The following is a 26,567-nucleotide window of genomic DNA, read 5'->3' as shown; positions in this document are numbered from 1 at the left end:
TATTATTTTTATCAAAAAATGTTCTTCTTAATAAGCTTTACTGTTGGTATAGAATAAAGTATCGACATACCAGTCTTTCTACTAAAAAAAATTGTGTATCAAGAGTGAATTATCAGTTGGGATTTTTTGAAATACTTTAAAATCACAATACACTAAAGCTCATTTCTGAAACAAATGAATATAGCTAGAACTTTAGACAAATATATTGCTTCACATCAAAATAGCTGTAATATTCATTCAAAAATGACAACCTTGATTTCCCACTCTTTGTCTCCGAACAGGATTTGACTCTGGGAAAACATTTCAGAAAGATCAGAGCTCTCTAAAGAAACAAATCATGTTAAACGTTGCTTTTCAAGACCTGTAATTTCTTACTTCAAACTATTGCACGATGATATTATTATTATTATTATTATTATTGTTGTTGTTGTTGTTGTTATTATTATTAATAATAATAATAATATATAATAATATTTATTATTATCACCATCGATGAATTAATCATAATATCAATAATTATTATCATCATATTTATCAATGACACATTAATATATTTATAATACCAATAATTATAATTATTAATAATTATATTTATTAATATTATGTTTTTCTTTATTTTCTTAAGGTCTCAGACTTCTTTGGACTCCAGTACCATGATTAAGACATGATTAAGACCTGGCTCTGGGCACCAACCTGAGGAGAGCCATCTCCTTCTGGCCCTCCCATACTCATGGAGAGCACCAGGAAAATCCAGAGTAAGCACCTAATTCTCTACTTTTTAATCTGTTTTACACTATTATGTTGAGAAAATGCTGTTTTTTGTTTGTTTGTTTGTGTTTGTTTTTTTTTTTAAATTACCATGCTTCACTATCAATAAAACCATTGCAGCAAGAAAAATGAGGTTAAGATGCTGAATACAAGGAGCTGGCACTTACTTTGCTTTTGCTTCTGCATCTTCATAGGCTTTGTTGGAAACATCATCTAGGCCGCCAATCAGATGTTTGAAGGAGCTGTAATAACAAAGGTGCATTTTTAAGAGAAAAAGGGTCCAACTGTGAGGGAGCCAAGCAAGCCGACGTGGCTGTTCAGCAGCAACCTGGGGATGTCCTTTAATGCTCCTGGATAATATCCAGGAAGATCCAAAATTTATTTGTCCTGCTTTTAGAGACTGAACCCAACCTCTAACAAGTTTCACAGTAAATCTGGCACTGTCAATTTGACTGGTAAGTCCCATAATGGTGAGGTGCCACCACCATGTCCCTGTCTTCCAACCAGAACCCCCTAAAATCCCTCAGTTTTCAAAGTGAAGGATAATCTTTATTTCTGTATCTCAGCTTTCTCACTGCAAAAGAAATAGCAACCAAGAACACAGTAAGGAGAAATAAAAAGAAGGGATAAAAAAACAGACAAGGAAAAGAAACTGATGGCAGAAAGACAAGCAAATTATCATAAGCCAAATTGTTTAATGACATTTAAGAGGATATTTGGCCTGAATTGGGTTAAACACTGAATAAGATGGTGAAATGTTAGGAGTGCCCGATACAATCAGAGTTGAGCTGTCTTCTGTACAAGCCCAGAGTAGCTTGAGAAGTCCCCTAACACCATTCTCTGTCTCAGGGGAGATGCAAAGGGCATAAACAGATTGGAAAAAGAAAATCTTTTTGTATCATGAGTGACTCAAACAAATGGACCTAATAACCATATAATCAACTAACAAGTATCACTCCAGCGAGAAAAGCATTAAAATTGTGACTATTATGCCCGCATTAGTGATACTAAACAGTATCAGAAACCAAATAAGTAAAAAAAAAATAATATTTAAATAATATTTGTAATAATTAATTTCAGTTATTAACACCTTAAAATATTACAGATGAAAAGTATACTTCCTACACATTTCTATTATTCCCAGGAAGTCTGTCACACATAGGGTTGTTTTTTGTTCTTTTAAGAAAGAAAAAGCCTCTTTCAAAATGAGGATAGAGCTAGATTAATTTGAAAGGATGAACTGCTGTGAATGACAGTCTCTTGACTGATCTCAGCCCTAAGGTCACAGCTTCAAATATAAGAGCACTGCAGTTCCTCCCTCTTCTATATGGTCATGACCCTTTTGAGGCACTGAACAGAGATGAAGAACAGAATGGCTATTAAATCAAAAAGTTGAAAAAAATAGACCACTCTGGAAATATCCTCTGCCCACACAATTCCCTCATTTTTCCACTTTGTTTAATTTGTAATATTTTAAATTATACAACCTAGGAAATCATTTATGCAGCATGGGGAAGCAACAGGAACTCATTAATAAAGAAAAGAAGGTAAAGACCCCTTTGCTCTTCCATGGAAACTGTGTTAGGAACTTTTTAACAAGGCAGGGGCTCAGCAGGCTGTAAGCTTCATTATTAAGATGTGTTAATAACCAGAGGATCTTTTCAATGCAAAATTTTTCCCTCAGCAGTGAAAACATTAAAAATTTAGTTCCACGGTTTGACACATCAAGGTTTGTCTTCCCAGCAATGAGTATGTGCTACGGGATGAAACCAAACCCTTGAAAGATGGCAGTGAAAGCAGAGATGTATATATTAGTGCACCACAAACAGGTATTTACACAATTGAGCAAGACAGTGTAATACTGTAATCCTCCTGGCATGCTACAAGACATGAGGTAAGGCTTAAAATACAATTTTAAGTAGCTAGGGTTGCTTTAATGTGGTTAGGAAAATGTAGTAGGGTTAAACATTCTTTTTTCTATTTTGGCAATGTGAATAAATCTTTGTATAGTGAAACATTACATAGACAAACAAGAAAAAGTCACAGAAAGGAGCAACAACAGTTTGTCTAAGTTGCTTAATTTTTTTTTATTATCTTAAGCCAGATTTAGGACTGGGCAGGATTTTTAAGTTCACTGGAGTCACTCTTCTATTGTCTATCTCAGAGCTGTTTGTCTATCACCTTGGTCATAACTTCCCCCAGAATTTCATCAGAGAACTGCTCAGTTTTTCTCTGCATAGCCCTCTCTTTTCATTTTTTTCATTCTCTCCTCATAACCAATTTTCTCCATGGATAAATCTCACCCCAACTGGGAAAAATAGTAAAGAAGAAGAAATGAAAATCTCAAATGAAAGGAGATTCAGCTCAGCTTGTACGGGGTCAGTCGTGCTAGGATAAACTTTTTATGTTATTTTTCTCTGATTTCCATTGCCAAGAGGGTTGTTACAGCAACCTTTCAAGACAACTTATAGCTAGCTATCCCATCACAAACCAAAAAAAGGCTTTCAAATAAGGACAAAAAAGTAAGACAAGATGAAAATTGGAAAATCCCCCAAATACTTAAAATGCTGTCTTAAACAAACAAAAAAACAACAACACAGCAACTACCCAGAAATAGGTATGTGCAACTGAAGAAGACAAACAGAAAAACAACATTTAGCACTCAATATCTGCAAATAGCAGGCAATTTTGAAGCACTACTAGCCTCCATCAGGAGCAGCTGTGCCTTGAGTTTTAGTGGCTCAGCTTGTCTCTAATATTTGCATCAGGCAATTTGTACTCCCAGCACCTACAAGATTTACACCTGGTAAATCTCAGTGCTACGGGAAAATATTGTTATCAACATAAACAAATTATGTGGAGGAAAAAATCACATATAAATAAAAGATGAATCTGAACCATCAACTGCAGTGTAAATATTCTTACAGTTCAGAAGAACACAAACTCTTTTAAATGCTTTTCTAGGTTCAACAGGTATATATGAAAAAAAAAGTTTAAAAAACTGCACAAACTTCTCTCAGGGTGCCAACAACGATAAAAATTTTATGAACACGTTTTGAAAATTTTCTTCCTTTTTTATCTCCATACAAAGTAGCTGCAAGTAAAGTGTGTCTGTATGTGATTATTCAAATTAATTTCCAAAACAGACACTGAAGGTTCTCCCACTTGTGCCTACACAGTTTTTAGCAGAAGATGTCTTAGGCAAAATTTCTGAGCGGATCGGTCCATCAAATTCAATTCATTGGAATTATTAACTTTTCCCCAAACAGTACAACCTACTTCCACACCAGATCTAATAACACTTCCAGGGAGTGTGAAAATTCACAATGACAGGGCTAGGGCCAAGCTTGAAATACCTTGGGGTCAGCCACATTGTACATCTTCCACTGTTACTTTCTTCCTAGAGGATGAATTACTGCAGTACAACGGGAAATACTTAACTAGCAACTGTTTGTTTTATTTTACATAGGTTTTTAGCAAGTCATAAACACAGAAGCGTTCTTGGAAATAAAAACCAGTAAAGATATCTGACAATGAAAAAACATTGTAAAATATTAATACATTTACCTAGATCATATATTCCATCAGAAGAAAGCTACTTCTGCAAAAAGCTTCCTAGTTCCCCAAGCAGAGAGAGGTTCTACAAATGGTCAGATGATTTGCTGCATAGTTTGACAACTACCATGAATTACATGTTAATTTGGAAGTTTTAAAGCGAATTTCCCTATCCCCCTAGTTGGGTCTACGCTTCACTGAGGGCAGGAAAAGCACCTCTGTCACTCCATATAGGCTGTCTAAATCACGCAGGCTTACTGCTTAGCCTCAGCACGGAGAACTATGCAGCCTGCCCACCACGGAGGTCCCTTAGCAAGGCTGTCATCCCCTTCTGGTTAGCCTTGTCACCTTCTAATCTGTTTCCCCTGTTGGGTTAATGGAACCATGGAACCTCTTCCTCCATGACAGAGTGCATGGACGTGTTGAAACTTGGAAAGTTTTCCTACCTATTATAAAGCTCGTTTCTATGAAATACACCTGAACATGTAGCACTTCCCCTCCTCCCCCCCTTTTCTTTTGTACGGCAAGAGGACAACTCAACTTTATAGCAAATTAGCAAATCATGGATTTGCTTTCATATTCCTCTTTCTTGGAAACAAACTAGGGTGGACAAAATTAATAGAGCTCTCAGAGCAGCCAGTACAGAGCTTGTACTAATGCCATCACCTCACCTGGGAATCCCATCTTTGAAGCTCACTTCATTTGCTATGGATTTTCTAAATATTGGTAGAATATGGATTGCAAACCAACTAGCCAATTCTCTTCAGACATTCCCCAAAACAAACTCCCAGATTATAAATTGATTCCCTATAAATCATTTCCTAAATGTGTCACCTTCCTATGATGAAAATTTCTAAGAACTGATGCCTGCTAGATGGAAGAAACCTTAGGTGTCCTTGTCCAGTTCATTTACCCAAAGAGCCCCTTTCATTTCTCACTGTTCCATTTTTAGCAGAGAACCACAGTAATGAACCAACTTTTTTAACTTTCTCTTTAAGCTTAATAGATGACCTTCCAGTATTAATAGTCATTATTTTTCCCTTTTCTCTGAAAATTTACAGCCATTTCTATTGATACAAGTCCACAAAATGTTTTCACATTTATGCTATACAGATCTGACCACATCCATTTCCAAACACATCCAGGACTCCCTTCACTACTAGTACTTTAACGTCTTCTTCAAACTGATTTTGACCCAAACCAGATAGCCATACTGGTCACCTCTTCCCTACAAGGTTCCAGTCTATTGAATCCCCAAGAAATGCGTCCCCTTTATTAATATTTCTCCAGCTGTGCTTCATGTTGTTTTTCTACTATCACGTTTCTGTCATCTCTGTGCAAATTTTGGACATGACACACAACACATACCTTTCTGTTTTTGAGATAAGACCACGATTCCCTCTGCTCAGGAGGCAACAGTTTTCCTTCTCTTGTTCCTTGCACAATTCCTTGTTTTGCAACAGATTCCATGCAGAATTTCCCATGATGGCTGCAAAGCCTCCCTTCTTTGTACAGTCACAGCCTGGATTTCTTCACAGATTGCAGGTCTTGGCTTCTTTTCTGCTTTTTTTCCCCTCTTGTAGGTCATGCTTTCCCTCTCTTCATGATCACAGAATCAGCTAACTTTGAAGAGACCTCCAAGATCACCTAGACCAACTTCTGACCTAACACTAACCTCCTCTAAGCCATGTCACTAAGCTCGACATCTAAACATCTTTTCAAGACCTCCAGGGATGGTGACACAACCCCTGAGAATCGGCAAGAGTTGTTTATTGCCAGGACATCTTGCAGGCAAGCCTGCGGGATGTCCATGGTGTTTGGTGGCTCCAAGCTAATGCTTGCGATGGAACTTGAGCAATGAGTATGGGGCTTCATCGCACTGCATGGCTGTCCTTGCACACAAGGAGGCCTGCTGCTCGCCTTGCTCTTCTAGTCTTCTTCCTGCCGCACCAGCTGGCAGTCAGAGGGCCCAGATGCTCAGCGAATGCTGGGCCAGCTGCAGGGGGCCTGTTTTATAGGGCCCGCAGCAAAGTGGTGGCCACGGTGGCCTCAGCAAGCCTCTGCGATGGAGTGGCCTATGCGTGGCCAAAGGCGGCGGTGCTGGGAGCAGCCTGGAAGATGCCCTCCCGTGGACAAGGAGGAGGGTTGGGGGGCTGAGGGCCCCTTTTCTGGGGCTGGCTCCCTGGGGCCATTTGGCTTGCCAGAGAGAAAGGCTGCTCCTCAGCCACAGGGACTGCCCTGCACCTCCCATCCCTTTCATTTTTCCTCCACCATCAACTCTACCATGGTATATACTGTCCTTACAGAGCCTCCAGCACACACACTGATCTCCAATAACTTCTATTCCCTGAATATATATACTCCATCTATACTTCCCTTTTTGCTAACTTATTTGCTAATAACTAATGTTATTACATTTTCTTCCTTCTTATCGCCTTAAAAGCACGTGCCAAAACTTCCTACTTGCTGCCCTAAGTTTACTGACTCTCATCATTTGTTGGCTTCTTATGTGTAGGCCAAAATTATATCAACAGATTGAGCTAAAATACTCACTTAACAAAATTATCTCCCACATTCACATTTCCTTTATGCCACACGTGCTATTTTCAGAAAATACAATGTAGAATCTATGTGAAATAGTTCACTGGTATCTAGTTTAAAATAACAAATTTCAAGTTCAGCTTTGATCCTATATCTTCATTGTTGGCTTCAGATCATTGCTAAAGGACAAGTTCCTAAAGGTTCAGCTCACAGGTTGTTCATGAGCAATTTGCATTCACTCACACGGGAGTGAAATGTAGCATAATCTGACATAAAGCAAAGTCAGCTGAAACTTCTGCCAGAGCTTGGTTGGAACTGGATGATCAGCTTCACCTCATCTCCTGTGTGGTGGAGACTGCTGATGAAGCCAGAGAACACCAAGGACCAAATCCTGGTCAAAGTCATTATTCTGGTAAAGGAAGGAACTGAAAAATGTAATTGCAAAACAGACAGAATGTCTGTATCGTCTGTCAAAATAAAATTTCCTTCACAGAAGCAAATCTGCAGGAATGAATATAGTTTCAGCGCAAGGATGGGTAGGAATGGCTTAAAATCTGTGCGACACATCAAACGTTTGCTACACTGCAGCATCTTCTTATTTGTTAGATCATGACTGCTCATTTCTACATCAGAAAAGGATGCTGAAAATTCATTGATTAAAAACATTTCTACACAAATATGCAAGAAATAGCTATACTACTTTTTGGGTGGTTTGGGGGTGTATTTGTAACCACAATGGCCTTATTGTTTCACAAGGAAATTAAAAAGAAAGGCAGCACTGACATAGTGAGAGTTTGGTAACTGAAGTCCTGTCATATGGTTAGAAAGCCATTTGGCTTTCCTCATGGTCTTTTCAATCCCCAGAGCTACACTCCTGTAGCATTTTAATACATATTTTTTCTAATTTCAGAAATGATTTTAGGCAACCATTTCATCTTTTTTGAGCTTAAGCAATATCCAGTCTCACAGCCAACTCTCCCAGAACTTGCTGGTAGCGTGGCTCCTTCCTATGAAGTAAGTTTCCTACCTTATTACCCTCAAAATCCTCCAGCAACTAGAATTGCCCTACAATTACTTGTAATACTGCCAAATGCAGAGATCAGACTTCCATCTCTTGGGAATAACTTGGTGTGATAGCAAGGTGTACATGTAAATCTCAAAATTTTAACTGTTCACTAGATGGGAGCATGACAGCCTTATTACAGTGAAGCTCACCTGATCCATTTGACCATTAAGGAAACGATATTATTGCATAACTTGTTCTTGGGAATTGCCAAATCAATTCTGCCAAAATGTTTCATATTTGGATTGATACACAGAGCATGAAAATTGCTGCTTCAGTAGTTATATCTGATTAAGCAAGAGCTTGTCTTGTAATAGAAAATATTAAAAAACCTTAGTGACAAGCGTCACTCCTCATTCTGCTCAGCACAACTTTCAACTGTCAGCACAGCTGCCTTCTGTTTCCATTGCTGCCTAGCATATAGCTCAGTGCTAACCTTTATGTTGACCACCGTGGCAAACCAAGCGTTTTCATAACTCAGTGTATCCAGATATACAGATATGCTATTCTCCTCATTAACCGAACAGTGTCTACACAATTTTCCAAATTTACAGAAGTCTTATTAAAATTTCTCCATTTGAAAATTAGCTTCTACAGTTATCCACATACCCATAAAACAATAATCTAAGAGAGAAGCTATGACAAGAAAGTCAGATCTGGTCAGAAAAGAGGACAGTCATCCTTGAACTATAAATAGTGCTATAAATAGCATTACTTTTCTTGCTCTATATATAGGATTCTTATAAATAGCGTTACTCTGCTACTAATTGCCGAGCATTACTAGAATCTCTGGTATAGATTAACTACAGCTTCATCAGTTAAATATAACTTGTGCTTCCTTACTATTTCAAGGGCATTATGTTCAGAGAAAAAGGCCCATTAGACAAGCAAACAAACAGTCTGAAAAATGATCTGGAAGGAATTGCTTGTTATTTATTTATTTTTAAAATCTTATGGTACAAACCAAAAATGTCCCTCACAGAAGTGTTCAGAAAAAAAATGCAGAAATGACTCTTTGTTTTATATTTCTCTGAATTAATGCTTACTAAAATATTTAATTGTGTTGATTCTTCTTGCCCCACAGAATGATAAGGGTTATTATGTATTTATCTGCCAGACTACCTTGCATGCATATGCAAAAGAAAGCTACTCAACTGACAGTCCTGAAGTTCACCAGCTGTTTTTGACAGGAACACCATTATTTTGTTAATTGATCATAAATTAACTTACATTAAAGATACCTAGGATTTTTGAAGTATTCTTCCTCAGTTCTGCCACTACAGAATACTAGATTTTTGGAAACAAAGGTTTGGAGGAAGTCTCAAAAGATAACTGAACACGAAACTCCTGTATTAAACCAGGACTGAGTGTATTTAGATCACCCCTACACGAGACATCTCCTATTAATGTCATCAGACTACAAGAATGAATCAGAGGTCACTCCTGACCCAGCAGCCAAACTTTGAGTGTGTCTTGTGTAGATTCTATATACCTGAGAAGGAGTTCAAGAACAGATCAAGCGTTTATATTTACATCGATACAACTGAGACTCCCTAGAGCCAACGGTAGATCCTACATATTTAATAAATCCAATACATTTATTTTCTTTCTGAACACTTGCAAACGTCTTGTTTTCCTATGGCAAGGAGCTCCATGAGCCATCCCTGTATGAAGAGCCATCTCCTTTTGGCCTTTACCTCCCTCCTGTAGGTATCTTTGGATTCTTGCTCTGGAGGAGGCAGTGAAAAATCAATCCCATTCATCCTAAAAATCTCTCTCCTGATTCACAGATCTGTACTACATTCTCTTTTATCACTTCTTTCCCCAATGAAGTCTTAACCTACTTGCTAACAGAAGCCATTCCCTCCTTTAATTATACTTTTTACCCTCCTCCAAACAATTTTTGGGTCTAACATACCATTTTGAAGGTAGCAAGAACAACATGCAGCATGCAAAGTCCAGGCAAATCATAGATGTATTTTTTTTTTTTCTTAAGGATTCCTAACAACAGATTTTTGTTTTATTTTACTTAGGTCACAGCTGAACTCCGAGCTGATCTTTTTTTGTGGCACTGTCCATTACAAAATCAGTCTTCCCTATGCAGTAACAAGACACACAGCTAACGCTCGCTTTCTAGTGTGAGGCATCTCTGTATCTTGTGATGTCCATTTCTGTGCCTCACAACCCTCATAACTGGAAAACCATCCCAGGAGTCACACTAGATTTTCAAGGTAATGCTATTTTATTTTATTTTTTATCCCTCTCCCAGCAGTCATAGGAAGCTGTCAACTTTGCATCACTGTTCACTGGACTGCAGGCATTTTTTGTCAAGATTAAAATCACAAATTCTTCCAACTTTTCCATGTAAAGTAGGAAAGACATTATTTTGCTCTTCTGATCTACCACCTCTGAAGCATCAAAGATTCAAGCAGAGCTGGGTCCTTTGGACAGTGACCATCCAACCCCACATGGAAAAGAATAACAACATGTTTCCCTAACATTTGCCAGAGGATTTATTTCTTTCATGACATTTTGCTGATGCGAACTCAATCTGTGTCCCACCATAACGCCTGGATCTGTTTCCACAGTAATGCTCTTTCCCCATTTATTTCTATTTTGTGTTTCTGCACATCTTAATTTTCTGCATTTGTCATCATTGAATTTTGTCTTACTGATTTAGGTGGATGTTCTCTCTACTTCATCAAGGACACATGTAATACATTGTGAATGTATTTCTCAAAATTAAATGACAACTCTACAGAATTTTTTCTAGGGCTCTAGTTAAAAAAAAATGTAAATGGTGTAAACTGAAGATACACAACACCACAAGACAGGAAAACTATGTACTTACTCTCTGTCTATGACGAGACAAGTTACTGCTTCAGCTGCAATGACGTTGGCAGTTCTGACATCCTCCCTGAAAGAAAAACACAGTATATTTACAAATATATTTCATTCTTAAAGCACTTCAAGAATAAAATTCTGGGTTTCACAACTTTTTTCATATATTGATTTGGACAGATGTTCATCATCTGTACAGGCCTCAAGTGTGTGAGAGCTAAAAACCGCACATGAGAAGAAAATCAGAAATAGGTTCCCCTTGTAAATAGGACATCAAACCATGTATAAGCCCATGCTTTTTTCTTAGGCAAAATCTTTTATCTTATGGTGTATGTAAATGCTTATTATCAAAATATATCAAAATATCATCCATTTGCATAGATTTATTTGCAAACATTTAGACTTCTGCTACATCCTTCTTCCTCAAAGTCTACATTTTATCTACCTGGGCCACGGTCCAGAGGGAAACATGTCAGCACTGAAATGCGAAGCATGCAGTCAAGTAGGACATTAGAGCAGGCTACAGGACGCACCAGGCATTTGCTCTCTGAGCACACAGGTTGGAACTAAACTTATCAAAGGGCGTCAGATTAGGAGCAGGGTGTTGAAAGGTCTCAGCATAAATCTCCTCTCTCAACCATTTTCCAGGTAGCTTCAGCACTAGCTCAGCAAAGCCATTTAAAGGCACTGCCATGGTGCCGCTACTTTTCACCAGCTTCTCAGAAACATCGTGCTTAGAAATCGGTTCTGTGCACCTGCATCTTTGTTATCAATTATTTTGTATTTTCCCTCCTCCTGCCACACACAGCTTGGTCATGGTCAGCCCCAACTAAAAAAATATGAGGTTATTTCATTTTAATCACACTGGTTTAGTGCTTCATCGTGGTTTAAATGTCATTGCATTTTTTTGTGTTGGCAAACCAAATCCACAAGACACAGGGTCATTGCTTTATTCAAAACCACTCAAAATTTTACCATCTATGAACTGTAAATGGATTACAGGCAAAATAGATCCACTTCTTTTAAACACATCTAATTAATTTAGACTGGAAAACCACTGCTCCTTTCCACTGAAGTAGAAAATGAGATTTAAAAATGCTGTTGGAAATAGTTGTTCCTCTGTTTAAAGACTGGAGGTATTAAAGCAGTAATATGGTGAAAAGAAGTTTAGTACATGAACACTCATACAGGAAAAGGCACTCTCTCTTTAATTGTTAATTAAATTTACTTTAAGTACTTTCAAGCTATCTTTAATTTACTATCCTTAAACTATCTTTAAAGCATAGCAAGCAGAAATACAATTGAAGTAAACATTAATGCTCAATCCTACATCCAAATACTTTCTTTGAGCTTATTTTCAATTAGAGTACATTAATGCTAATTTATCCATGCCAATAAACAAAATTATGGTAATTTAAAACAAGTAGAAAAAAGTAGCCTAACAGTGTGATACAAATATTTCTATTAACTTCTAAAAATTTGGTAAATATAGAAAGGATAAGAAATTATAACAATTAATATTCCATTAAGTTGATGTAGTCAACTTTTGCTCATATATTATTAATTTATTTAAAAAGTATGCAAGGTTTTTGGTTGTCATTAATTCCAGTTAAAACTTAACATGTCTTACTATGCAGGATGCCTTTCTGTCACAAAGAGTCCACCATTATAGAATTATTTTCAGATTATAGACAAGTAAAATACAGGTGTTATTGCTTCAGTTCAAATGTTTTAAATAAACTTTAATGTTACAGATTAAAATACACGAATAACTGTTAGGGTTTCCGCTATCTTGTACTTAATACATGTGTCTAAGCAGCATGAAATTAGTGTAGAAGGAAGGCTCTTTCCCAAAAGATGCTTTATTTAGCTCAAACATGAGTCACAGGGATGGTAAGGGTTTCTATAATGCAGAAAGTCATGTGATTCTGAGGCTTCCTTATGTTCAGCACACACAGAATTAACTGATAAGTCAGGGAAAATACATTTTTTTTATGAATTACGTGGTGCAAAACCACCTCCCCATAAGTTTGCATGCCCATAACAGCCCTAAAATGCCCACCTTCACAGCACTTCTCATGGAGAAAATGAAACTGTAACAAAGAAACATGGGGAGAAAGCATTAATCCAAAGGGGATGCTCTGAGGTGTACCCTCTGTGCAGTCACTTGGGAGCTGGCTACCAAACCCAACGCTGCCACCACTGAAGGACCCCTGTCCTGCACACAGAAGCTTTCTGCTCCTACCACTGGGGCACATCTGTCCCAGTGGAAAGGCAGAGGTGCCTGCTGCACAACACCAAACTGAGCAAAAGGACCAACAGACTGACTGCCACCAGCCAGCTTGGATTTCTGGGGGTCTAGTACCGCTCGTGGCCATGGCTATATGTCACTGCCATAGTGCAGGCTCCCTCTTGTCACCTGCTCTGGAGAAAATTGATTTCACAAGACCGAGGTGGGTCAGGAAAGTGCCGGGTCCCATGATTTTCTGCTTTGCTGAACAACCTTATGTTTCCCCAGTCTAAATCGATTTTATGTGGTTTTATAAACCTTGTGAGCTCCCATATTAGGTTTACCCATCATGCAGGATTAAAAATCTAATCATGTTCTTAGAAACAGAAGGATGAAGCAGAAGGAAAGTCAACATATTTTCAACTCTACATGAACATTAATCTTTTACATGCATCAGCCATGAAATACAAGACAGTTTTAAGCACTGCCTACTCTCACTGTACCCTTACAAATTACAAGCATTCCTAGAGCCTTGCAATGCCCCTGGGAAGTAACCTCAACGACCTTTGCAGCAAAACAAATGATCAGAACACATTTAAAGGTTATATTGCAAAAGGTGACTGCCAGCTGCAGCAGATGACATTAAATGCAACAAGTAATTATTTGAAGTGAATGGCATTAAATGCAATAAGCAATTATTAGAAAGCATTGCTTGCGAGCACTGACTCAGATATTTTCTTGGCTTCATCACAGGAGTACTCATCACTGCTCCCAGAGAAAAAGCAATCTTCATCAGAGCAAGTGCCTTCACTCTCTGAATAATCCATTGCTGATGTTTGCCTTCACCATTTTCTCCCAGAAAAATGCCTGCTTTCTTCCAGCCAGTTACTATATTTTATCCTCTGGGCGAGCTCCGGTATTTTACAGCCCCTCCAGCTTCAAGCTTCTTGACTTGGAAAAAGGTCGCGGCTGCTCAGGGGACTTCTAGTGTGCATTGTTGGGAAATTCAAGCCGAGCGTATTTGGGAGCAGCCACAAAGAGGTGCAGGCAGCACACAGGCAGGCACAGATCCCAACAGCACTACCAAAAGCCCTGGCAGGATACTCTGTACCACCCCGCTTCAGTAGGCACTCGTTAACCCCACAGTGGAATTAGGTGGTAATCGAGCACATCCTGCACCACAGCAGATCATGCAACACAGCAAATCTTGTGCTTATTTTTGTTGAGGCTAACCAGTTTCCTAAAAATCAAAAATCTTTTTACCCCCAAAGATCAAAGGAATCCTCCCTCCTGCCTTCTGAAATTGTAAAAGGAGGAAAAAATATACATGCATTATTTAGAAGAAGAAATATGTACACGTATTCCCTGGTTATAATTTGTCACCATGTGTATCTCCAGAAGATTCAACAGCTTTGATTCTGATATGCCGTCAGCAACTTAAGAGCTATGATGTTGTTTCCAGGAAAGCCTTCTGATAAAACTGTGTTGATACACTGCATTTATAAAGCTGTGTTGGAAAATACAAATATGGAAAACAAGGGAGCTTTGATAAGAGACTACATATGGGGCCCTATGACAGCCTCCGTTATCTGGTTCTACCTACTTTGATCATAAAAATTGAACTTAGATTTTAAAATCTTTGAGGTGATTGCTTCCTACTTCCATCAGAGTCCTGTCCCAACTCTCATACCTCCTGCCACACACCACCACTCAAGAAAGGCAATACAATCCTTGAAATGAATGGAAACTACAATTTAGAAGGTTTAATTCAGCAGTATGTTATTACGTTGGCTTGAACCTTTCAGTTCCAAGCTTAGGAATCCCTGCACTTCGCTATTTCCAGAAGTTGGTCATGATACTGCAAGCAGAGCCCCCCTGCCTACCCAGCTTTGGGACCAACCCCCCCCAGACGCAGCCACCCCACACAGAAGAGGGTTTGTTAGGAGGCATGAGCACGCTGACACTGGAAGTATCAAGTTTACAGCTGAGCCTCTTCTGCTCTTCCCCTGACTGGCACTTTGTCATTCAATATTAATTTCAAGGTAAAACAGAGGAGAGACATTTTAAGGTGTGTGGGTAGGCAAAGCTGTCTCCTTAAAGGACAGAGCCAGGGCTTGCTTTTCAGAGGATCACCAAATTCGTGTACTTCTCAGAATATTCAGTGAGGGCAGTTTTTACCTGCAATGTTAAAGTTAGGGTGTAATCAGAAAATACCCAACAAAATAATACAGGGACATTAGAGATGATGGTTTATGAGTTTATTAGTCTTAAATTCAAGTTGTTAATCAGTTTCAGTCATAATATTTTTTCCTTTCACCTACTTCAGACATGTCCTAAAACCTTAAATCAAGCTTATTAAAAATACCATAACAAGGTCAAGCGTGCTGTGGTTGGAAGCGGCAAAGAACATTTAAGAGCTTGAATATCAGCAAACTGGGGACCTGCGAATAGTTTCCCTGTAGCAAATTTTTTAAAACCACCAGGGAAGACCTAATTTTTTCTTTCATCTTTTCTTTGAAAGCCCTCTTTAACACCACTTTGAACCTCATTTCAACGATCTGAAGACTCATTTCCAAAAGTCCCGCAGGACTTGAGGTCCCTACCACAGACCTCTCCCAATCAGAGGCAGCTTCTCAAGGGAACCATGCAGGGCCAGGTGCTGAGCCATCAATGCTCGGTGGGCAGCTAAGGTCCTTCAGTTACTTGCCGAAGAAAAATGGGATGCTGCTGTCAGTTTCAGAGAAAAATTAAAAATAATTACATTTACACACATTGCTATAGCCAATAGCTTTTCGGCAGTCTACGAGCCCATTTAGATCGACAGTCCATGGTTCTTCCTGGGAGATACAGCCTGAGCAAGAGCAATGTCACCTGTAGGTGGTTCCATCTAAAGAATTAGGGCTAACCTTGGGAACGAGGTGATAACTTTACACAGATTAGCAGCAAAAAGACAGGTTGATTTTGCGGTACCCTCCGTTGTTACAGTTTATGTCGCTCTGCACACTCTTTCCTATTTTTTCTTGGTAGCCACCTCTGAAACAAAGTCAGTGTAGCTCTACAGAACTGTAATATGGCGCAGCACAATTAAGAGTATAAGCCATGGTCTTTATTAGTTACACGGATTTAGGAATTGATCCCAAATCAGAAAAAGGCCCCTTGTAGACTGGGGTTTGGTTTCCTAACACTTCGGCTTTCTGAGGACGTGGTAGACATTTGCCATTGGTTTGGACAATAAAAATATTTTACTGGAAACAATAAATGTAATGTGACCTATTAAACATCTAAAACTTGTAGTGTCAGGTATTTCCACAAATGTCTACAGAAGAAAGCAGTTTCTTGTAAGAAAACCTTGGCATGATTTTTCCTCTTAAATGGCTATGTCTATACAAAACACTTGCCTTACATTTACAAGCATAAATCAGATAGTAGCCAAATAAAGAAACTCCACTACAAAGCCTAGTAAAACATACAAACTTAAAAAGCTTCCCTTGAAAAGAGTTATGCTATGAAAATCCCCATTTTTGCAGCAAGAAAAGGCATTAAAGCCTCACCTTTTATAAAAGGAATGAAATATAATAGCCAAGAGGATTTGCTTCAAGGTACCAAAATTTGAAGGCACTTATCAAGACATATGCACGGCACCATACATACAATACACATTTTTGTGTAATTTAGGTTATATATCTACTGAGAAAAGAAAGCACTTCTTACAGATCAACATCTTGGTTCAGTCAATGTAGTTTAAAAATACTATTTACGGGTCTTTTATTTCATAGAAGTTATTGAATAAAAGCTCCCCAACTAGGCTAGAGAACGTACCAGCCCTTTTTAATAATTTGTTTTGTTAACTTTCCTTGGATTCCTGTTTCTAAAATCTATTTATTCTTCCAGTGACTCCCACAGAAAAGAGAGAGTCCTTTCTGGTAACTTATTCTAATATTTATAAATTTGAGGACTCAGTGACGGTGAACAGGTTACTCAAGACTCTGCTGGCCCCAAAAAATCTGTTCTGTCTTTACTGCACCGACACTTCCAAAAGCACATAGAACTCCTCATAATGGCTGCTACAATTATACCAAATTGTAACTCAAAACAACTAACAATGTGCTGGAATAATTTCAGGATGGTGTGCAAGGTCTGACAGTTATTTTCTGGCTCATATTAATGGTGGATGTTATTTCATGAGAATTAAAATGCTTGAAGGGCTTGTCGTTCTTTTTACCTTCATGAATGATACAGAAATCAAGTCCAGCTTACATAAAATGCCATCTAATTTGGTATTAAAGCAAATGTTCTCATTATAAGAGAGAATCTGATTTTTGTAATCACATTTGTTTTGAGAAGCAGCTACTGTACAAAAACTGCACTGGACTGAACTGTTCCCCTGCCTGCCCTGCCAATACCTAAACTCCAGCCCTGAGCAAGCCATTTCACTACCCTACACCTGATTACTATATGAAAATGAGAAAAATTAATTTGTTTTGTGAACATTTGGTTCTACAGGCAGAAAAAACTTCTGGAGACATGGCTGCTCTTACTTCAATTACACATCTGGTATACTAAATCTGCTAAATTAGCAAGCGTTACATTATCATTACCTTTGCCCATATGAAGAGCTACAATGCAGATAAATATAGCCCAAAATAGCATTAATTAAAGCAGAGGCACTATGAAAGGCACCATCCATGTGAAACACCTTCCTTTCCAGCCTGCCTGATTACCTTGGGAGGGAAAGCTGGTAGGCGTCTTCTAATCATCACCACCTGCCTTAAACTGCAATTACTTCCTGCATCCTCTGCAATACATGTATAATTTGCACAAGGTAGTTCAATAGTTGCAATTAGTTCAAGCTAGTTCCTAGGAAGCTCATCAATACCATGCTGTACCTAACTGACTCCCATCAGTGAGCCCTGCGATCTTAGGGCTCTGAAACAGAGCTGATGTGGACCTTGCATTGCTGAGCTTCTTCAGCCCCAAGGAAGCTATTCCTGCCGCTTGGAAAACAAATGAGAAAATGCAGAGGGCAAGTATTAACAACACAGAGATCTTCTGCAGCATTTTTAAAAGTTGGTTTGAAATTGGCCCCTGCTAGCCACCTTTGCATTTATATACACTATTTAAAGCTGCCAACGATTCAGGAAACCAAGAAGGGATTTTGTCAGCTGCAAACTATTCTGAGAAGAGAAGGGTATGCGTGCCTCGTGTTCTGAAAGCAGAAAAAAAAGTTCTCACTACCATTTGATTACCAAGAAGCTGGCATATATCTAGCAGTACCAACTATTTTGACAGTCAGCATGAGCCTTTTCCCCTTGCTGAGAGGCATAATCAGGTTCTTCTACTAACTTCTCTCTGCATAGTAATCTTCGCTGCAACAATATGAAAAAGTTAGGAATCACATGGGTCACAGCATTAATGATGTTATCATTTTCAGTATATTCTCACTGTATTTAATCTATAATTGATAATGGCTAAGTACTCAGGAAATAATCTATGACCTCTGACATGACTAATTTAACATATGTGCGCTTTTCCTGAGCAGTAAGTTACTATTTTGTCATTATTGCTGAAAACAGTTACATTAAAACTAAATCAAACTGTGATCTGAGAGTTAAAGCACTGAGTTGTATCTATTACACATTAACAAAATCGACTCTGAGCTTACATAATGTCATTTAAAAACATGTAAGAGCTTTGCATGATCACAATTAAACCTCAGGAACAGCTAAGGTATATGATAATATTTGCAAGCGTATTTCATAAGTGGGTAAACTAATGAAGCACAGCCTAAACGAGGTGCATTAGATTATGGAGCCAGCAATTAGCCTCTGCAGTAACAAAACTGGCAGCTGGCTTCTCTTCAAGAATTGACCATGCTGCATTACTTTGGCCTAACGTACTTACAGGGTTGGCATGTTCATAAAGCCACGGGCTTGTCATTGCTGCAGAGGCAAGGATCATATTATCCTTAACTGTGCCACTTGGACAATGGGCCAGCATCACTATTTGCCATCCTTCTAGCTCAAGCCCCATGTTAACACAGAATATTCTTCAATAAAATTACTGGGGAAAAAGTGCATCTAAACTCCTCCTTACAGGTGGAGGTCTTTAAATAGCTGTTTTTATTCTTTTTCTTTTTCTCCCTTCAGTGACTTCTCCCTCCTATGACTGTTATGTTCCTTTTCTTGCTCAGCTTCTTTGTACATTCAGAGTACTGGGATAAATGTTCTTTGTCATGCTGGTGTAATAAGTGATGCTATTTGTATATCGAAACCATGTCTCAGAGCAAGGATACCTGGCCTGTCTTCAGTAAATAAGGGCTTCCTTCAGTTGAGAATATATTTTAAAGGATTTATTGTGAATTCACTTTTTTTTTTTTTTTTTTTAAACAGACTATACCAGTAGATACCGGTGGAACCATACCAGAGGATCTGGGTACCTCTGCCCCGGTGACCATGCCAATTTTGCCTTCATCCCCATGCTACTACAGGTCCACCCACCTCTTCTTCACTTCTGCAGGCCAAATTCACTGCATCCACTGTCACCCCACAGATCCTTTGACTTTCTTCTACAGTACCCAGCTGTTCTAATTGATGTCAAATTTATATTCACAAAGTACAGTTTGCCATTGCCCTGCATACACCAATGGGCTTTTAATGGCCCTGAGCAGCCTCACCCGGAACCTCCACCCCACAACTTCCCTCCATGGTCCAGGAGCCCCATTGCAGCTCAGCCTGGGACCCTCAGCTGTAGGTACAGCTGGCTCGCCTCATCTCTGGCACTATTTCTAGGCTGGACCTTGGATTTACAATGTAGATAGCTTGTGTCCAGCCCCACCTCTCCATGCCTGATTCTGTAACCTTGTTTGCAGCCCTGCCTCTGTCTCTTCTGCTCCTGCTGGCAGCAACCTGGGTGGACCCTGGACCTTGGACATCTCCTCCCTGTGCCTGGGAGTGTGGGAGCACCCGGATGCCAGCACCCAGCTCAGCATTTGGTTCCACTCCGAAGGAGCTTGGCTAATTACAGCAAACCCTTTCTCCTGTTTGCTGCATGGAGTGTCACACCAGTAAGGGGAACAAAAGCAGCACAGGCAATAGCAGAAAGGGTCCAAACACCTCATCTTGAACTAGAACAAGAAAATTAATATCCCGAATACCAACGGTTAATGATGCGAAGAACCACACTGGCGCCTGCTGATGTGAATACATCAGATGTGGCCAAGCAGGAAGGGAGCTCGGAGACACTCGCTGCTGCTTTTTCTTCAGCAGCCTTTTCACGTCTCATTAAGCAATGTTTCACAGATAGCTTCCAGACTAGCTAGCAGGGCTCCAGCGAGAAATCAGTATCCTCCAAAAACTTCTCAAAGCTTCCCACTGATGCAATTAGCTCTTTTGAGACCCTACCAGTCTGCGCTTCCCATGCAGCTTGCGCTTTCATGTGAGCTCTGCTCAGCGTTGCAACACAGGGAGACCTGAACCAACCTTCAGCAGGCTGCAGCAGGTGCTGGCTGCACGCAGAGGAGTTGCAGGGACTCTGTCAGCCTGCAGAGTTGGAAGGACTCTGTCAGTCCACGGTGCTGCACACTGCCAGGCTCTGCTCCCCTGTGGCAGCGTAACTCCCGCAGAATCAGACCAAGCATCCCCTGCTGCATCCTGGGCTGCAGCACTGACAAGCAGGTGGGGCTGTGGTTTGGTCTGCCTACTCAATTCCTTGTTCTGTTGTTATTTTATGATGGTAATAGAATAGGAGGGAAAATTATGGGCAAAATTTATCATCAGTAAAGACACGAAGCCGTTCATTTCTTCCAGTCTTATTTCCTCACTTGGGTGCACACAGTGATAGAGCAGATATTACAGTTTGCCCAAGAGTGCAGCTCTCTGATCACTTTAAAGAGATCTATGATAAATCAAACGTTTTGGAGGCTTGGTTTTCACTTAGGTCAGTGTGACTTGCCCAATAGCCACTAGTGCTAGAGGAGGGGAGCAGTGGCCAGGAAGGAACAGGGAAGCTCAGGGTTAGCCGCTTTGGCACCAAGACGGCATTGTACTCACTTCAGGTGACCGCATAGCCTCATCCAAAACCACCTGCGCTGGCCTACACGCAGCCGAGCTTTCAGCCCCATCTTGTCTTTCAAAGCTGTCAAGTTGGAACTGGAAATCCACCCTTCTCTTAGATGCTCCCTCCTGATTTCATCTTTTAAGCAACCACTGACGAATTGCAAAACCTGCCAAGCTTTGCAAAGGCTGCATTTCTAACACATTTCATTGTCACAAAATAAAATTTCTTATTTTTTACCTGTTAGAAAGCATTCATTGAACAAACAATTCTACTAGTACCAAAAAGGAAGAGATGGTATGCTTTGAAAAGCGTTGCTCATGAAAGCTTGAATATGCCATTAATATTCTTATTAAAACTCCATTATACTTATTAAAAATCCATTAATATACTTATTAAAACACAAAACAAACATCAAAAAACCAAAGCCAGTTACGTAATGTCTGGAGGGCAACATAGTGGAGCCTTAGAAAATAAAGTGAAAAATCTGAAAAATCGATTTGCTGCAGCCTGAAAAGAAACCAAAAACTTCGAGCAAGCCAAATGAGATTTTATGCTCCACCTACACCCAGCCTTGGTGAGCAGAGGGAAATTTGTTTCAAGGCAGTATTTACAGTTTTCTTTCAGTAACAATGACAACAGAGGAATACATCACAACTTAAAACAAATATAACTCCTAAGTTACTGATACATTATGCAGTCCCATCTGATCTGATGACTTCTTCACAGATTAAAAGTCTCTCCAGAGTTTAGTTAGTGGAAAGATGTGCTGTCTCCTTGCATGGTGATACAGAGTATTTCATTGCTCTTCGAAGCAAGGCAGCTGTACAGCACCTATCTTCATTTGCATGACATTTTACATTTATGTAGTTAATGCTAATTACTGCGGTGGTGGATGTATTTATTTTTCTAAATCTATTTCAGTAGGAAATGATTAGCCATGTCTGAAAGCTGAATTGCACTAGAAGTACACATGGTGCTTTGTAGCTGGTAACGACTGTCTCCACTTGTCTGAGTGCATTCAGGCTCAAATACTCTAAAACCAGAGGACATGACAACTAGGCACTCACCAATGCCCATAAAGAATAATGGTTTTGTCTTTCTTACATCTTGTATTAAGAATAATGGTTTTGGATTTCTTACAGCTTATATTAGTCCAGGTGTGGCTGCCTCTGCATTCAGGAGATATCCTGTCTCCAGCTGTGTTGTTTTATTCTTTTTACATGTGTAGAAAGCTGTATTGTAACAACATTACACCATAAGTTAACTTACATTCTAGTTTTCATAGTTGCTTAGTTAAAGTGGGAGAAATTGGACCACTGCCTTCAATTATTTTATCATTCATTTTCATGTAAAAGGTTTTGTATAGCATATCATGATTTATTTCTTTTTGTATCTTACAGTCTTCTAGCAGAAATGTTCCATGATTTTCTAGGATAAAACATTTAATTGAACACTGAGTTTACTTTCTCTCTCTTCACTGTATTAAGGCATGGTAATGCAATGGTTCTTTACTGTCAAGAAAAGTAGACATATGCATTTTTATTGACTCCATTAGTATATAGAACTGGATCTCAAACTGAGACTCAGTTGCTTTTGATTTTTGGGTCTGTGGAGGTGGGACTGAACAGAGACTTCCACCAGAGCTGATTTCTCTGAATTCTGAAGCTGGAATACAATAGTACCATCTCCTGGGGACCCTCACTTTTGGCTCTGGGACATCCCCTGGATCATTCAGGAATTTCCTGAATGTCATGGAAGCTCAGTTATTTTAATGGACAGCAAAGTCAACATTCCTGCCATTTCAGAAATGCCATATAGTACCATTCACAAACTTCCAAATTTAAATCAAAATCATTTTTACCAGTATAGCCATTGAAGATGCATTCAGAACTCATTTCTCTCATGGTCAGGTGCTTTTTTCTGTTTCTGAGTCTAAATTTACTCAGAGCAAGCTTAAATATAATTGTTCCTGGACCAAAATACAGTTTGCAAGGAAAAAAAATATATTTTTTTATATATTCACCTAGAAAGCCCAAAAAGTTTCTCAGATTTTATTTTGCTGACATAAATGAATCTAGGTGTCCTATGGTTTTGTCTTAGGCTCTCTTAGTCTCTGGTCCTTTTCTGTACCTATACCAGCGTGAGTTCATTTTCCATGAGCTTGTGTGTCCTCAGTGATTTGGAATACTCTAAGTTACATCTCACTGGGGTTTTGTACAACAGTACAACATCATCCTTTCCTCCCTGAATAAACCTCTTTTGATGTCACCTAGAACAGTACTTGCCATTTCACTGCTTCATCAAACTGGTGGCTCACACGCAATTTTTGCAGTCGAGACTGGGATTCAATCCCTTTCTCCATGCCCAACTTGAGTTGTAGTCAAACTCGTGTATGCTAGCCTTTAAGCACATTGACTCTTCAGACATACGTGACCCAGTTCCTTCAGTACGACACCCTTGATCTTTGCTGCCTGTGAACAGTGCCTCCTGAATTAATGGTATCAGCCTAATACCGACATTGTTAAATGATGGTAATTAAGCAGAATTAGTTGTAAGACCTTGCTTAAGGATCTCTACTGGATTCTACTCCAGCATAGTGAGAACTCTTCATACTACCTGGTTCATACTTATTCTACTGTTCTTTCGCTAGTCTCTGCCTCATGCTGTTTCATTTCTGCATCTGCTGCCAATAAAACCTTGTATTCACACCCAGATAGATTATATCTGCTGTGGTTCCCTTGTCCTACACTTTCACCTTGGCCTGCAGGCACAGCTGGGTCAGCTGTGACAACCACCTCATGTCTACTGTCTACTCTAAATTTAGTAAAATAATAGTAAATAAATAAATAAATTACAAATTGACAAAAACAAACCAAAACTTCATAGTTAATAGGTCCAATTCCACTTCAGTCACAAGATTGTTTCATGAAGAAAAAAGTTGGCTTTGCTTTGAGGAACAGATTGGACCAGTTTAACTCCAGATCTGAGCTGTTCTATGCTCCTGTGGTAAAAGTAAAACATACATGTACAGTATTTTGGAAAACATTGACTTAAGTATTACATCAAACTTCTGGTTTATAGTTTCATTTGATCAGAAAAAATAAAATTTCTAATAATTAATTGAATTCCATCAGTAGCACTGTTGAAAATAAAGTCTAATCTTGAAAAACAAACAAAGCAACAACAAAAAAACCCAACCTACCAACCAAACAAACAAAAAACTAAAACTAATCTTCAACCAATGAAGATTATTGCTCTTAAGCAATGTCGTGCACATAGGTCTTGACACAGCCCTACCACAAGATTATGTGAATCTCATTTTCAATAATCTATTTCCTTAGTAAATCTCAATAAAAACAAGGAGTCAGATGGCAAGCATCTCAAATACTTTTGATTCTCCATGAGCCTGCTCTATATACCAGCTGTAAAAATAATATCAAAATAAATTGTAATACATTCTTATAAAAGGATTAATCATCCATATTTATTATTTGAGAGTATTACAACCACTAGAAGTATACTATGCTGATAAAAATGCCTTTTTAAAAACAAAAACAAATTTAAATTAAGTTTTACAACTGATACCTCTAAGAGAGTTACAAATAGTGTCTGTGAACAGCTCTTCTCTGTCATTGTGAAAATCCTACCTAAGGAACTAAACTGACATGAAAAGAAACAAATTAGTTTCTGGCCCCAGTGGGGGTGCCATTTATTTGACCTACAGGAAATTATGTTGCTGGAAGTAAGATAAAAGTGTTAAGAGAGCAATTAGGGTTGTCACCTATCATATTCCCAGGAGGAAAGTGATGGATCCTCATTCCTGGCCTCCTGTGCTAGACGACATCTTGGTGATGAATATTGCTATTGCTTTAATGGGCAACGAAAGCAGCTGGAGCTCCTTCCCTCCATACCCCGACACGGAGGCAGCACCCTGCAGTGGCTCCCTCCATGCCTTTTTTTCTGACATTTTCCACCAAAACAGGTTGAGGGACTCTGACAACTTGCATAAAATACATCTGACAGCTTAGGCACTTTATCGTGGTGACAGTCTCATGCCTTGACAGCACTTTGTTATACCAGCTCTTCTCAACATGGTGGTGGGGCAAACTGCGGAGCTGCTCTTGTTCTGGATGAACATGTACCACTCTGATAAGATGGATTTTATTGCTTCAAGGGCTAGTTTTATATGACATACACTGATGAACACCTGAATATCAAGGTGGAAGATTCAGCAGCGAGTGCCAGGGAATGCACAATAAAAATCTAAGCAATTACCTTATGTCTTACAGCCATAGTTTAAAACTATTATACTCTTTCAAGATACTTTTCCTTTTTTTTTTCTAATTTAGATCGGCCATGCAGGTATTTAAAAGCAAATTGTGATGAATTCCAACATCACATCTGAAGACTAGGACATTTAATATGGGAAATATTAGAACTACTTGCATCAGTGAGTATGAGCAGGTGCAAATTTATGCTCCCCTTCCTTCCCACCTCCAGCACATAGAGGCATTGCCTTGCAGGACTGCAGCTTCTCAGCCCCTCAGTCCACAGACTGTTTCTTGGATGGTCACTACCTGCATTTAGGGCAAAATCCTCTGTATGCCACTGTCCCATGGAACAGCCCTAATGCATTACATGGCTTTAAATAAACCAAGTGAAGACTTCCCCCTTCAGGTGAGGCAGACTTGCCCCAGTATATAAAGCATTTGTAATTCAAATCTGAACCTGAAAGGACAGATGGGTCTGAAATGAAGCCATAAGACCTGGAGAGCTGAGGGACTTGTGCAAGGATGTAACCAAGGAGAGTCCAAGCTCCTCCTCTGATGGGGTAAAATGCCTCTATGGATCAGTGTTAAACCATCTCTAGTGCTAAAATGGGACACCTCTTATTTAAATTTGATTACAAATGCAAAGTTTTAAAAATAGGGTTAGATGAAGAAGAAACACGAGTCTAAGCTTAAATAAAATGATTAAGCAAAGCAGGTAAGGATCTAACCATTTTAAATTCTTTTAACACTAACCTGCATTTTACTTCAATATATGTGAAGAAAACTGTATCTATCCAGAGCTGGAAAGGGATAAAGTTCAAGAAGTATCAGGTTTTATGCCCAAATTCTATCTGAGGCAAACTGCAGGGGGGTTGCTTATGGTTTGTTGTCGTATCTAGTTGCATAAATTCCACTGTTTCAGTAATAGCAGCTACAGAACAAGAAAAAGAAATCTTTTCTATAAGTATTCAGTAACAGAAGGATTACCTAGGCTTTCTTCACTACAATCATTATTTAGCTCAAATGCCAGTAAACCACTGCTGAGCAGAACAGAATTTTAAATAGGCTACACTTGTAATTTATGGGTATCATTTTTCCTAACTCTCATAGAACTTTATAAAACAACTAGGACAAGGATTACATTGTACTTTTTTACTACATTGAAGCCTATGTCGTCTCCTATAACCTATACATGTAAACCCTACACAAAATCATTTTTATTCTTTTATTTTTAATTTTTAAA

General features: G+C 39.0%; 1 protein-coding gene across 5 annotated transcripts in view; it reads right to left on the bottom strand.

The window, feature by feature from the left end:
- Positions 1 to 26,567, bottom strand: part of PRKG1 (protein kinase cGMP-dependent 1) — a 467,251-nt gene that overhangs the window by 76,477 nt on the left and 364,207 nt on the right. For all 5 annotated transcript variants that reach the window (XM_082764357.1, XM_082764356.1, XM_082764358.1 and 2 more), the window contains 2 exons: positions 10,779 to 10,844; positions 936 to 1,010 (listed from right to left, as the gene is read on the bottom strand). In XM_082764357.1, coding sequence (XP_082620483.1) covers positions 936 to 1,010; positions 10,779 to 10,844 — 141 coding nt within the window. The remainder of the gene's footprint in view (positions 1 to 935; positions 1,011 to 10,778; positions 10,845 to 26,567) is intronic.

The sequence above is a fragment of the Aythya marila genome (genome assembly GCF_965140915.1).
Source record: "Aythya marila genome assembly, chromosome: 7".
Lineage (NCBI taxonomy): Eukaryota > Metazoa > Chordata > Aves > Anseriformes > Anatidae > Aythya > Aythya marila.
Note: the sequence above shows the minus strand (reverse complement) of the source record. Positions and strands in the feature narration are given on the sequence as shown.